The 15198-nt window shown below is 42.1% G+C and overlaps 1 protein-coding gene across 1 annotated transcript in view; it reads left to right on the top strand.

The window, feature by feature from the left end:
* Positions 1-14956, top strand: part of LOC121431286 (fibroblast growth factor receptor 3-like) — a 59308-nt gene extending 44352 nt beyond the window's left edge. Inside the window, exons 11-15 of the mRNA XM_041628794.1 lie at positions 9881-9985; positions 11291-11396; positions 12025-12121; positions 14071-14170; positions 14584-14956. Coding sequence (XP_041484728.1) covers positions 9881-9985; positions 11291-11396; positions 12025-12121; positions 14071-14170; positions 14584-14643 — 468 coding nt within the window. The 3' untranslated portion in view covers positions 14644-14956. The remainder of the gene's footprint in view (positions 1-9880; positions 9986-11290; positions 11397-12024; positions 12122-14070; positions 14171-14583) is intronic.
* The last annotated feature ends 242 nt before the right edge of the window (positions 14957-15198 follow it).

The raw sequence follows: 15198 nt of genomic DNA, 5'->3' as shown, positions 1-15198 counted from the left end.
CTTTGCATGCCATATTTACCGAAGACAACGTCAGGCAACTTACGATTATTGGAAGAGTACTTCTTTTTTTTGGGGGGGGGGGGTGGATATAAACAGATGAAATATAATGATAAAAAATGAAAACCTTGGTATAATGATACATTTTACTGGCTGAGAGCACCTGACGTCCAATGTCATGATTCAAGTTATGGTTCTTGGTAGACCAAATTCTATTCTGGTCGCTTTTACAAGATTCTCGTAAAAATAGCGGCTTCTAATCATATGATTATTAGATCGCCGGCTTCAAGGGGCATGCACCGACTTTATTTTGCCAAAGTATACTACGAATGGCGATGAGGTGTAAGGGTTCTGACCATCCACTTGTAAGGCCATGTGTTCCAATCGGTTTCATTGTGTCTTTTGGAAAGACGTTTCCATCCATGTGTTAAATGGGTACATATTACGATGTGGACGTCAATGTTTGCTGAGCGATGAGAGGGAAATTACTGATTATTGTTGGAATTCTTCTTTAAGGGAATGGAGGTTGTTCGCAGGGGCGTCGTTTGGACTTTTCCAGTGTGAAGGGTTTGGAGGCCATATATTACTGACAGATATCTGTACCGACGTCCGACAACCATGCGTCATGGTCATGATGGTAGTGATCCTCATTCTTCTCATTCACATTGTCTTTCGTCATTCCTAAGTGCAGAGCTGGTTTTCATCAATCGGAGGGGAGGAAAAAGATATTTCCATTCATATTTTATTTTTCAGATCAGCAGCCATATTCTGATATTCGTTGATTTTTTTAAGGGGCTAGTCATAAATAGTGAATGAAGTTTAAAGTAGGCCTACATTTTTGCTTTATTCTTAAAAAAACAATAATCTCATGATGTCTAAATGTAAATCATGCGAGCGGAAAGCGCAAGCTAACATGTTTTTAGGCCTATATCGTATATAATTGAACATGAAAATTGAATATTCCGTGAAGTTTTTTAATCATGACGTGTAAACAACTAAGCAACTGCTTTAGATCTGGATACATTATATTCAGGACCTCCATGTAGTCCCTACCCATTACAGCACAAGTTTGTAATGCTGCTGAAAAATCTGCTGTTGAAAAATCATCTTGTATCTGGTGCACTTCAGTTGCTGTTTGTTATACAAAACCACTCTCTGAGTGAAAACATAACAATTGAGGAAATATAGGGCAGTTGCCTTACTCAAACCAGACAAAGACCCAGCCATCCCACAAAGGTACAGACCCATATACAAGCTCTTTGAAAGGCTTCTATCCTAGGGCATTGCTCCCGGGGGGGGGGGGCACTTACATTGACTAGTGGAAACCATGCGCAACCAAGAAACACGTAAAAAGGATGTCGCTTTTCAAAATAGGGCACGTTACGTACGTAACGTAATAAGGGTGCAAAAAACACTAAAATAATGAAAAAAATGTCTCTATTTTCGCTAGGAAGGCTACGTGTTCAGGGTCAAATTTGCAAGGGTATAAAAAATCAAGACTATTTTGTTTTATAAAAGATGAACTATTTGCACCAAGAGGCAACACCACGTGTTTAGAGTATGAGTTGCGCGAGGTGTAGGAGGTGGGGCTGTACTAAACCCAATGATGCAGGTAAAGGTCCCGGGGTAAAGGTAAAGCCAACGACCGACATCCGTGACATAATAATTGAAATATCGCTGTACTTCTTTTAGGGTTCAATTCAGCGAATACTTGCCAACAGTATCGTTTTATTTCCAATACTTGCTAGGGTAGGGTTTCGCACGCCAATACTTGTTAAGGGGTGCATTTTCAGAATAGTTTTTTTTGAAAATACGTGATTTACTACACTGCGCTATACTTACCTATACCATCTCATCAAATTGCTATTCGTTACCCTAACTCGAATAGCCACCGGTAAAAACTCCCCGAAAAAGGCTAACTGCATTCAGGTAGCCTGGGAAACCCGTCACGGAACGAGACCCATAAAACCCGGTCTCCGCATATAAGCTTCCTCTTTCGTTACCGCGACGTCGCTGAGTAAACGTTTAGCCACCGCGCTTCAGTGTTTTTCTTTTGAATCACGATGTCTGAAGAAATAACTGACATGAACATTAATTCCCAAGCCTCCCCAAATCTCAATCAAGGGGAGAATAACTCGGTCAAGACAAAGCCGAGGGTCAATATTTCGGCCAAGACAAAGCCGAAAAATAATGATAAGGCGGCCAAGACAAAGCCGAAGAACAAGAATCCTAACACTAATAACCCGGCCAAGACAACGCCGGCTAATACCTCTACACAATCAGACACCCAGTCCCATAGGCGGGAGGTAGACAAGGGTATGGATAAATCGGAAGAGACTGTTTACACTCCTTCCGATCGGGGTAGCTCCTCATCAAAGAATAGGACGGGCAAGAAGAGGCCTCGCGATGACCACTCGTGTTCTCATGACAATCAGACTCAAAGTCTTGACCCACTACAACCCCCTGTAATTCAGAAAAAGAGCCGACTGGCCCAGGATTGTGACAGGTCAGTCCATTCATTGCCAGACCCCGCCGAGGCGGGTAGTTGGATCTTGCAAGCCTTGCAGGCGGCCCTTCCCCAGCGGGCGCCGCCATCGACCCTTCCAGACCCCGACCCTCTGGATTTGCTTACCGCCAGCCCGGCAAGTAATAGACAAAGTCGCCCGAGACAACGGTCTAATGAAGACTCGACTCATTCTAGACGTAGAGAGAGGTCTAGATCGCCTCGTAACGGTCGCAGAGTGGGGGCTAATGATAACTCGCCTCGTATTAGCCGTAGAGAAAAAGTATTTTCCATTGTGGGAGAATCTGATTCGGAATTTGATTACCACCGACCTGTTACATCTCGCAGAAGAGATTGGGGCGATTTCTCACCATCTAATTCTAATAGCAGCCCCGCGCATTCCCTCCAAGCTGCCCAGCATATGGGATTCGTACGAGGACAATCACCATTGGGGGTACGAGAGAGTTCTGACTTACACGAACGCGATACTCCGGCTAGTGGGAACAGGCATCAGTCAGCCCTGATCTTGACTAAATACTGCCCTCAACTTCGGGCCGAAGACAATACTAGTAGCGAAACTGAGCGAGAGAAGTCAATCTTCCGCCTGAACTCGTCCCTTACTCGTTCGGACGAAGTTAGTCCGGCGATCAAGATGGATGCCCCGTATAAATCCTGCTTTCGGGGCCTAGATAAGCAACACTCTCGGCTTAAACCGATCAGTAAAGAAGTGTCGAGGGATTATCGATTTGCCGCTCAAGACTTTGAGGATTTTTTGTGCACACCTTCAGTCCCGGACGTTGCTTTCCGTGTCGGGGATGCGGGAGCGAGGAAGTCTAGATCGGGCCGTAACCCTCTCCGCAGCTCAAGCTACCGCTCAGCCGACTATCAGCTTGCATCGCTGGACGCGGCCGCCCGGAGCAGTATGAGACTCGCGATGTACCAGGGGTGCCTGTTAACCGCTCTTAGTGAGGCTGAGCGGCTTGGAGTCTCTACCGGTGACAAAAACTTATTGTTAGAATCACTCACAAAGATTGCTGATCTCCAGTATGAGCAAGCAGCAAGATCAACTCTACTATGCTCGAGGGCAAGAAGAGCCAAAGTTTTAGATGCCCTCAAAATTGAAAAAGAGGCAGCAAGACTGCTCAATAAGCTCCCTTGTGAAGGTAAGGACTTATTTCATGGACATTTTCAAGATGTTTTGGATAAGTCTATTTCAGCCAGCACCACAGCTGACAAGACTTTTTATAGGCTCTCTTCGAGTAGACCTAGCCCGCCAGGCACCGCTAATGCTAGACAGGGCCAGGCCCAGAGACCCCCCTTTGCTAGCTCTAGCTCCAGACCCCAGCCCCAGGCCTACAATGAACATAAGGGGTCATCCCTCTCCTTCTTCCCTCGCTCTGGTGTTGACGCCAGGATTGAAAGGGGCCGCGGGGAAAGTCATAGGAAACCTCGGGGTGGAGGTCGGGGCCGCCAGGCCCACTTTCAGCGCACCGAATTTAGGGCCCCCACTCAAAACCGGGACTTTTGACAATCAAACACTAGTCATTCCCCACCTTCAGCAAGTCCCAGTAGGGGGAAGACTTTTTCTTTGCTTACAGAACTGGGAAAAGATAACCAAAGACAAATTTGTTCTAGAGATACTAAGGTCGGGATACAATCCAAATTTCCCAAGAGTAATTCATCCTTCCCATTTTCGACAACAGACCCCCATACCAAGGGATCCTTCACGCCGAGAGGCTCTCCAATCAGAAATACAGTCTCTACTCCACAAAGGAGCTATCATAACAGTCCCAGACCACAAGTCCCTCATCCTCTCCCCCGTTTTCCTGGTAAAGAAACGCTCCGGGGGTTTTCGCATGATAATCAACCTAAAGAAGATAAACAAACTCCTCCCAGATCAAACATTCAGAATGGAGTCCCTTTCAACCATCCTACCTCTGATAAATCCCAATCAATGGGCAGTCACTATAGACCTCAAAGACGCTTATTATCATGTTCCTATAGCCCCAGAGGCCTGCAAGTTTCTGGGCTTCAAAGTAGGAGACGTTTGTTATCAGTTCATAGCCCTTCCGTTCGGCCTAAAGCCTGCCCCAAGGATTTTTTCCCGACTGGTGAGAGTCCTCGCCGCAGAGTTAAGAAGGCGAGGCATTACTATCTTCTGTTACCTGGACGACTGGCTCCTCCTCGGCCCTTCCAGGACCTCTCTTGCCTACAACGTAAGCGTTGTCCGAAAGCTAGCTTCGGATCTAGGTTTTCTGATCAACAAAGAAAAATCAAGGTTCACACCAACAAGATCACCAGAGTTTCTAGGGGCGATAATATCCATCCCAAACTTAATAGTTCGCCCTTCCCCTCACAGAATAAAGAAGATCCAGTCAGTAGGTGCAGAGCTCTACTCAAACTCATGCTCGCCAGCCAGAACTTGGCAAATTTTCCTCGGTCTATTAGCAAGCCTAGTGGATCTAATCCCGCAGTGCAGACGACATATGAGGCCACTCCAACTGCACCTCCTGAGACACTTCAGGCCCAGAATTCACCCCAGGGACCATCTTGTTCCCATGACAGATGCGATGATGCATGCAATTCATCTGTGGTCAGCATGTCGATTTCTGAACCAAGGGAAGCAAACTCAGAACCCAAAACCAAACCTCACCCTAACGACCGATGCTTCAAAGCTGGGTTGGGGAGCACACATGGGGAAATTCAAAGCCTCCGGCCAATGGCAAGAAAGAGATTCAGCACAGCATATCAATGTTCTAGAAATGAAGGCGGTTCAACTGGCTCTACTTGCCTTCCTCCCCCAAGTTGCCAACCAGTGCATTCTGGTAAAATCAGACAACAGCACAGTGGTCTCCTACATAAACAGGGAAGGAGGGACAAGGTCATCTACTCTTTGCTTCCTAACATTGGAAATTCTAGCATGGTGCCAGAACAATCACATAACCCTAAAGGCTTGCCACATCCCAGGGAAAGAAAATTACATTGCAGACTTCCTCTCTCGGGGAAGTTATCTCCCATCAGAATGGCAACTCAATCTCACCATAGTGGAGAGAATCTTCAGTCAGGGCGACCAGCCTCAGATAGACTTATTTGCATCAGCCCTGAACAAGCAGCTCCCGACTTATTGCACGAAACATCAAGATCCCTTAGCCTTTGCGACAGACTCCCTAACAATCCCTTGGAAGGGGATCCTGGGTTACGCCTTTCCGCCCTTTCCCATAATACCTCAAGTGCTGGAGAAAGTGAGGAAGGAAGAAGCTTACGTTCTCCTCATCGCACCTTGGTGGCCGAGGAGACCATGGTTCACAACACTTACAGATCTCCTAGTGGGGACTCCCAAAAGACTACCCCCACTGGTGGACCTCCTAAAACAACCCGGGACGGACACTTATTACCCGAACCCGGAAAGACTTTGCCTAACACTCTGGCCCATCTCAGGAAATCAGCAACTAAAGCGGGCCTTTCGGAGAGAGCTGCAGACATGGCCTCTAGATTCCTGCGATCCTCCACCAGGAACACTTATGATTCTAGACTCCAGAGATACTTCCGGTGGTGTGACAGTTTACAGATTGATCCAACCTCTGCCTCTTTAGGTAAGATAGCAGATTTCTTACTTCTACTATTTGATGAAGGTTTATCTGTCTCCTCCATAAGGGGTTACAGGTCAGCCATAGCAGCCATTCATTCAGGCTTCTCTAATGGGGAAACTATCTCAAATTCAGTTGTCCTTGCCAGACTAACAAGATCCTTTTTCTTACAGAATCCTCCTCGCCGAAGACTCTTCCCCAAATGGGACCTTCCGCGGGTCCTTCGGGCCCTGGCGAAACCCCCCTTTGAACCCATGCATAAATGCTCCCTCCTTGATCTGTCCATTAAAACAGCCTTCTTGTTGGCTATAGCTTCAGGTCAAAGACGTAGTTTGCTTCATGCACTCACGGTAAGGCCGGGTCATATCCGTTGGGAGAAGGGCAGAGTCCGCCTGATCCCTAGACCAGGTTTCCTAGCTAAAAATCAAAAAGAAAGCTCTAAACCTTGTGAAATTGTTCTTCCAGCCATTAACAATCTCTCGTCAGTTTCCGAAGATAGGTTATGGTGTCCTGTACGTGCCTTGAAGTGGTACATTGATAGGACTAAATGTATTCGCACTTCCCACCAACTTTTCATTAGTTCAATAGAACCTCACGGCCCTGTTAGTCCAATTACAATTTCCCGATGGTTAGTACAGGGGATCAAGTCAGGTGGAGGGGACGCCATATTATCAGGGTCCATTAGAGCCCACGATACACGGGGCATAGCAACATCTTGGGCGCTTTTTCAGGGTACCTCTATAGAGGAGATTCTCCAGGCAGCCTATTGGACCAATTCCAATACCTTTGTATCTTATTACTTATCCGATGTTATAAGCCGAGACACAGGTTTTGCCTCGGCGGTTCTGTCCTGTCCTAATCGTTCCTAAACTATTTCCAGTTGATATATTTCATTAATGAGGTTGATGTTATTTTTACCCGTCATTCCTAGGGTAGCTTCTCCAGTTGGGAGACTGCTCCATTTTATAGTCTATCAGTTTCTTTATCGTTATGATATCATGTCTGGAAAGGGTCTCATTTCTGCCCCTCCTCCAGTTTTTTCCGTGCTATTCTAGCAATTTGATGAGATGGTATAGGTAAGTATAGCGCAGTGTAGTAAATCAGAATGCTCAGTAGTGAGCATATTATTTACTAACAAGCTATACTTACCTATAACTCCCCACCCGTCCTCCCCTGCAGACTTCGCCCCTCCTTGGCTACGAAAGAGGAGGCTTATATGCGGAGACCGGGTTTTATGGGTCTCGTTCCGTGACGGGTTTCCCAGGCTACCTGAATGCAGTTAGCCTTTTTCGGGGAGTTTTTACCGGTGGCTATTCGAGTTAGGGTAACGAATAGCAATTTGATGAGATGGTATAGGTAAGTATAGCTTGTTAGTAAATAATATGCTCACTACTGAGCATTCTGTTTAGGGTCCTTTTCGAGACCCCATGGTCGCGCATGGTATCCACTCGTCAATGAAAATGGCCCCTTCGGGATTGCTCCCTTTGTTGATGAGCTCCGTTTGATACGGAACAGGGAGGATTTATAGTCCAGAAACGTCCTGTATTCAACTGGTGAATATGACATAGTTCATTCAAAATGCCGTCGAGAAAAGACTGATAACTAGACCAGTCTTTGTCGACATCGTGAATCATAGGATAATCATGAGTAAAGTCTTTGAGATGACAAAGGACGTCAAGTTGACACAGCGATCCAAAAGATGCTTTAAAGCCGGTAGTTCCTGGTAGATATCGTGGTTCTAGCAGCAGAAGACGGCAGAAAACATGGCCTTCCGCGAACGACCGACCAGTCCACCCAAGTAGTAGGGATACCTGCACACTAATAACCTCTTCATAACTTCGCAGAAGCAGTCTTTTGACGAGGTAGAAAAAGCATTCAACGTTGCTATGGCAGGGCTGACCCCTTAATGTGCAACAATCATCTCCGGGTGAATTTAGAGAAAACCCCAACTCGGTGTCTTCTACAGAGATGCAGACCATCAGCTGAGGGTCAGGTGCAGCTATGAAAAAATGTTGACGCACTCGTCGTCATAGACCGCTGTCCTACGTACAACGGACATTTACCGAGACAGACAAAAACCTGACTATGGAACTGAAGGTTTCCAACAAGAGATGGAAAGCCTTCTCAGGACTGCTCTTGCTCTATGCTACTCAACTGCAGAGTACGCAGCTCCTGTCTGGTGTAAGCCATCCCATGCTGCAAAAGTTGACCCAGTCCTGAATGCTGCTTGTCTAGCAATTACCGGATGTCTGCGACCAATAATAGTAGATGATCTTTACCTACTGTGTGGTATTGCCCATCCATACATCAGGAGGGGTGTATCAGTAGAGTGGGAGGGGACCAAGGAAGAAGATGAGCCTCGTCATCCACTCTTCAACTAAAACCCAGCCAAAAGAAAGTCAAGCATACCAAGACACAGCTTCCTTCACTCGACTGAATCATTTGATAGCTCTGCACACCGTCGAATGATCACCCTATATAGAAACTACCTTCAGCCTGTGAGGGTGGAGCGTTGTGGCCCAGTGGATTAGTCTTCGGACTTTGAAACAGAGGGTCGTGGGTTCGAATCCCAGCCATGGCGTAATTTCCTTCGGCAAAAAATTCATCTACATTGTACTGCACTCGACCCAGGTGAGGTAAATGGGTACCTGGCAGGAATTTATTCCTTGAAATGCAATCGCACTGTAAAAGGCTGCGAGGCTAAAGCCAGGATAATAATATCCAATTAAGCGCATAGGGACGCATTTGGCAGTGATATGAGCTATATAAACATGTTATTATTATAATTGTTATTATTGTGACGCACAAGCTCTCTTATGGACGTAGTGAATCACCTCCCCCGGTGTCAAGTGAGGTACCAACAACTTGGCTGTCTTGGCGGGCTGGAACATGAACGTGAAAAGTCATTATGCAGTAATGAGGCTACATCAGGGATGGAGACACTATCTGTGACTGCTTGGGAGAATCAGACGATGTGGCACCTTTTGGTTTGCCCTCTCCTACCAGAGCCATACACTGCCAAAGATCTGGAGTCTTTTAACCCCGGAGCTAGATCTCGTTCCATCCACTGAATAGGATTTATGTAGTGACCCGAGAAGAAAAATCATTAGTTATTGTTATAATTAATAGAATTATCATTGTTATTATGATTTATTGCTCTTATTAATGTAATTTTAATAATTATTATTATTGTTTGGCGTCACCTGTGCCTGGGAGGCGAAAAGCGAACTGAATCACTATGACCCGCAAGTCTCTCCTCCCGATATAACTGATTGGGGGGGGGAATGCAGGTGGACCACTCCTCTACACGGGGCCTCCATTTAACGTCCTATCCGAGGGACGGAGTGTTTTCCATTGTAACATAGCCTGCATCTATGAAACATGGGAGAGAGACGTTTACACACAACGCACTGGCTTCAGTCATCCGCCCGGGGTTGACTCCTTGACTCGAACCCACGATCTTCGGTTCGACGGGCAGACGCGTTACCGACTGAGCCAACACCGCTCTCATTATCATTTAAAATAATGTAAAACCCCTATTTTTACGGCAAACCTGAAAAGTGACAGTGGAAAATCGCGCAACAAGTCGCTAGGAATTCACAAAAAACAAGGTATTCATTTCTGACATGTTGCTGCGCAACCTTCCACCATTATTTTTTTATGGTTTGCCCGTAGATATATCAATCTCTGTCATTAGCCATGGCACATAAGTGTATAGATACACTGTCATTTAAATTTGTTAATTCCTCTCATTTCATATGTAAAATATTATGCATTGCGATTCCTTGTACAGATCACCCATGGAGCTCTCTGTGCTCACAATGTGCTACTGGCAGATGAAAAGCTGTGCAAGATATCGGATTATGGACTATCTACATTGCTATTTAGGGACAAAGTTGTGGGTATTCCGAGTTGTAATGATAATCTGTTCGTAAAGTTCATCACACTTTTTAAGTTGAAGCCCTACTACTTATTCATTTAATGACATGGTTATTTTGAATGGAATTACTCTTGGTCTAAAACCCGTTGCTCTAATCTTCAGATTGGAATTACAAAAATGACTCTTACCAAATTGATCATTAGAAGAATTGTATAGTAAACCAAGTGGGAATTAGACGAAATTGATAATAGACAAAATGGTTGTAGACGATATGGATTCGATCATGCGAAGTTAACTGATAACTTAAGTTAACCGAAAAATTCAAGTATCTCTAACTACCTTCAGTCAAGACAACTAATAGTAATGTTCTATCACGAAACGTTAACTGATTGATGGATATGGAAATAAAGTTTATTCCAGAAAGGCGGAGCATTGAATGTTAAGGCCACCGCACACCTTACGACCCGACCGGTCGCCGACTGGCTTGCGACTGGGTGAGGGGAGATGTGACGTCACAGCGCTCGTCAGCTTCAGAGTCGCAGACCGGTCAGAGACAAGTCCAAGGAAAATCCGAAGGATTTGACATGTTGAATCCTTATGACTGGATCGTAAGCTCACTCCAACCTCCAGCCAATCAGACAGCAGAATTGCATAAAGCGTATCATGATTATCAACGCGCATACGCAGTAGTAAGCGCAATATCTCAGATGCTATGCCAAAAAGCAAAAAGCGCATGCGTGAGTCGCAGATCGGATCGCAAGGTGTGCGGTGTCGAGGCTTATGACTGCCTTGCGATTCATCTCCCCTCACTCAGTCGCAAGCCAGTCGCCGACCAGTCGGGTCGTAAGGTGTGCGGTGGCCTTTAAAAAAGGAAGGCAAAATCCATCTTAGAATAACTGATTTTCAAAATGTTCAACCTGTGTCGTCAATTGAGCGATTGACCATGATGCAACATCTATAAATTGCCTTTTTCCCTGGAAAATTAAAAAATATTTATCCGTGGATAATAATCTTAGTCATTCTAATTCAAACAAGTTTTTTTGTGAGAAATACAATATTATATCCTCATACGCCATTGAAAATGTAAATTTATCATGATCTTTTATATTAGATGACGCATTTTGTAAGGAAAGATCTTAAATTTGCATGTCACGTTACAAACACAAATCATAAAAGAAAATCGCTTTCTTAAAATTTGGTACATTTATTTCAGCAATAAACTTTCTTACGGTTTCTTAATTTTTCTTTAATACAATCTCGGTTGATGTCAGGATGGACTTAATGAATACATTTTGGTTTTCTCTTTATTTTCCACATTCCTAGAAACTAACAAGATGGAGTTGCCCTGAAACCATGGCAACGGGTGGACAATCGACTGAAGGAGACATTTGGTCTTTTGGAATCGTCTTGTGGGAAATTGTAACATTAGGTAAACAAAAACAAAGCGAAATAAACGAAATATTTGGAATATTGAGTATAACCTTACCTTCATCTCCAATAATAACGTAGACGAACACGAAGTTGCAATTTGTATTGAACATGTTGAAAGATATAGGCATAGTTTGATAATAACAGTAGTAATAATTGTAGAAGTGGCAGCAACAGAATCAGTACACTCTAAAAACAATATTGGGTAAAAATGCTCCATTAGGGTAATTATTGCTCAATGAACATTGGGAATTTCTTTTGGGCATTTTAATTTCTCAAGTGTGACGAAAAGTTTGCGCATACTAAAGTAATTGCTGCTTATATTTTATCCTTACCATGCTTACCGGACAATATGCTTCACGCATTGGATGGAATACTTTCCCAAATTGGATTGACACATAATTTCCCTCGTTCTGGTTAAAATTTTACTCAATATTTTTTTTTACAGTGTAGAAGGAAAAGAGTATAACAACCTGGATCATGTTTATACTTAAGAGTAATACTACTAGTAGAAGAATAACAACTCAGCATTCATGATATTTGTACTGATACTAAGCACTATTATTGTCATTATTTTAATAGTTAAAATAGATAGTGAACGGATAAGTACAATATCTTTATTCTCACAGGATCCAGACCTTATCCTAAAATGACATTTGACATGGTCCAGATGAAAGTTATCGATGGTTACCAGATGCCACGCCCTCATCACTGTGGACAAGAAGTGTAATTATTTTACCACAATATTCTTCATTTTAGTTTTTATTGTTTGCAATTCTGTCTGACATTACCTGTTTATATCGTGCGATAGTAATGTTGGATAATTTGTAAATAATAACAATCATGATAAAGAACTGTTTTATATAGCGCATTCTATAAAAGGGTATTATTGCATATCAGGAAAATCAAGACGAAAAGATCAGAGAAAGGTGCTGAAAATGTCAAATTATCATCAGTTAAGTAGATTTGTTTTCAACGCGGATTTGAATTGCCCAACTATAACAATTTACCTTGAATTGTGAAGGATGCCAGTTCCGACGCTGTATATGCAAATCCTCGTTTGCCGCGAAATATTGTTTTCAGAATGGTACGATATTCCGTTAGGTCCTGGAATGATCTTAGATTTAAAACAGGTTCATATTTCACAAGTAACTTTGATCGTTTCTGTTCATGAAAACGCTGAAATGAGTGTAGTAAGACCATACGTGATCTCACCGAAAACCAATGGAAGGATCTTCTAATATACAGATGGTCCAGTGTTGTACCTGTTTTGTTCTGTTTTGTTCTTGAATGACCTGAATAAGCAATGTATATGATGCAGAATATAAATAATTGATATAATTGTGCATTGTAAACTGATTATCAAATAAAACGCCAATATTTCTTCCAGTCTTGACATGAATAACATCTACATATATGCATAACCTCTGTTCTCTTACTATTCAACCTGAAGACTACTCTTTTAATTAGTATTGTCAACATATTAAAGACATTTTGCACAATCCCTGAGAATCGGAAAATTCTAAATATGATGTATTAATGGTAATACCAACGCTCCGATGACAGACCTTTGTGGCACAATGACCTTTGCCTAGTTTTGTGTGTTGTCACCAACGTCCGCATATGCGGATGTCATGTGACTTGTCCAGCCAATCAGAGACATGTACCCTGCAAGGCCTGCTTTTACAAACTTTTCTCATTCTCGACAAAAACACTCTTGTCGCGATTGAGTGGTACTTTTAAGGACCAACACTTGCCCAAGAAAGATACATACATGGTGTACCGTGAAATCTACTACATTTTTTTTTAAGATGACTTTTGTCAATGTGTGTTCACCATTTATAAATACAGAGTCCAAACTGTTTGGAGTGTTCAAATCCAGTCAAATGCATGACCTTGGATTAAAAAACACGACATTCTCTGGAATATGCTGTCATGGCGAATTGTAAAATGAACTGATGAATAGTCCAAAAGAACTAGAATTACTTCATGACCTATGTGAAAGGATATCATTGGAAAGTGCTGCCTCTCAGAAATGTATTTAGACCGACAGAGTTCTTGCAAGGAGGCAGCCTTTCAAAAAGGTAGCTCTTAAAATGAGTAACTCCTGCAGTATCTACTGTGTTTCCCAGAAACTTAAGAATCAAAATTGGTCGGTAGTTCTTTAAACCATCACTGTTCAACTTATATTTGATGTGAGGACAGATGTCGGACCACCTTAAAGCCACATGGAAAACGGCCAACTTATTAGTTATTTTAGGTACCAGCTCCTCACAGCATTCCGTCAGTAAACAAGTCGGAATGCCATCAAGACCCCAGGTTGGTGTATAGAAGAGTTCTTGACAGAAATGCTCTCAAGCTAGACAGCATGAAACGGTCAGAAAGAAAGTTTTTGAGTCAGTATTCGGTAAAGACTTTGAAGAATATAGACTTTAAGGGTTTATCAGTTTTCTGGAACAATTCACGAGCTCTGCAATTAGACATAATATAAATTCTCTTGTTAAAGTTTAAACAGCACGAGAGATTAACAAAATCATATTATTACTATTTAAAATCCGAAGCATATATAATCTAGAAAAAAAAAGCTTTTTATAAAGAATGTCGGTGAATTTTAATTTTCTTTTACTCATTTCAGGTTCATCACACAATTCATTTACCTCTTTGTAATTATATAGGTATGCAGTAATGGCTGGTTGTTGGGAGAAAGAAGCTGAAAAGCGAAGTAGTTTTGATCTGATCCTGAAGAGTCTGGAAACGATTCTTGAAAAGGCCCACGTAAGAAAAAATTCAGATGCATATTTTATACTGTGACACGTGTTCATATCCATTCTTAAATGACTTATTGTTATATAAGGGAATGGGTCTATCATGCCTGTTATTTTTTTTTTAAAACGTTTTTCAACTCTTAACAATATATATATATTATCATTATACCAGTTTTGTTTTAGTGAATTATCATTGTTATTATTGTCATCGTTATTGTTATTTTTATTATCATCATTGTGATTGTTATTATTATTATCACAAAAGAACGTAAAGCCGAATGACTGTAACATCTTATTTGACATTAAAATAAAAGTAGTTAAGCAGTCATATAACTAGTTCAATTATCATAATTTGTATCGTGATGATTATATAAAATACTCCAATTTATGAAATAATGAGTATGTTATTGCTATTTTTCACAGAATTACATGTCACTCAGTAAAATTGATGACGGATTGTACGAGTCTACGCTGGATATGTAAATGAAGTCCTGACCGAATCGCGGGCGGGCAATTTGTGTTATGCACTTCGTAATTTTACCATCTCCTTATTGCGCCAAACAAATACTTATTTTGATGAATATTCAACGCATTAGTGACTTCAACCACAATAATACAAAATCGACCAGAAACATACCAAACTCAACCAGAACGCTGATATGTCTCAACTCATCATTTTGATAATGAACATTATTAATCAATATTTTAATTCAACTGCACCGTGGCTATTTTCGGAATCGTAAAATATCATAACTTAATTCAAAATCATATTTGATAAGACTGTCATAGTGTTAGTATAGTCAGACTAATTTGCTGTTCATTTTTACATGAAAGTCGGCTCTCTTTATATTGAGGTATACTAAATTTACGTTAGAACTGAATATAATTATATTCCATAATTGATAAGTGGGCAAGGTCACGTTGAAAAAGTTTTCATATTATGACAATGTTTAAATTTTCTGAAATTTTTCGTGCTACGATTTAGAATCCTGTAAATTTATCAAAAGAGATTCTATGATAACATGTATCGTGCATTTA

The sequence above is a fragment of the Lytechinus variegatus genome, chromosome 17 (assembly GCF_018143015.1).
Source record: "Lytechinus variegatus isolate NC3 chromosome 17, Lvar_3.0, whole genome shotgun sequence".
NCBI classification, from domain to species: domain Eukaryota; kingdom Metazoa; phylum Echinodermata; class Echinoidea; order Temnopleuroida; family Toxopneustidae; genus Lytechinus; species Lytechinus variegatus.
The sequence above is the reverse complement of the archived record's forward strand: the minus strand, read 5'-3'. Positions and strand labels throughout refer to the sequence as shown.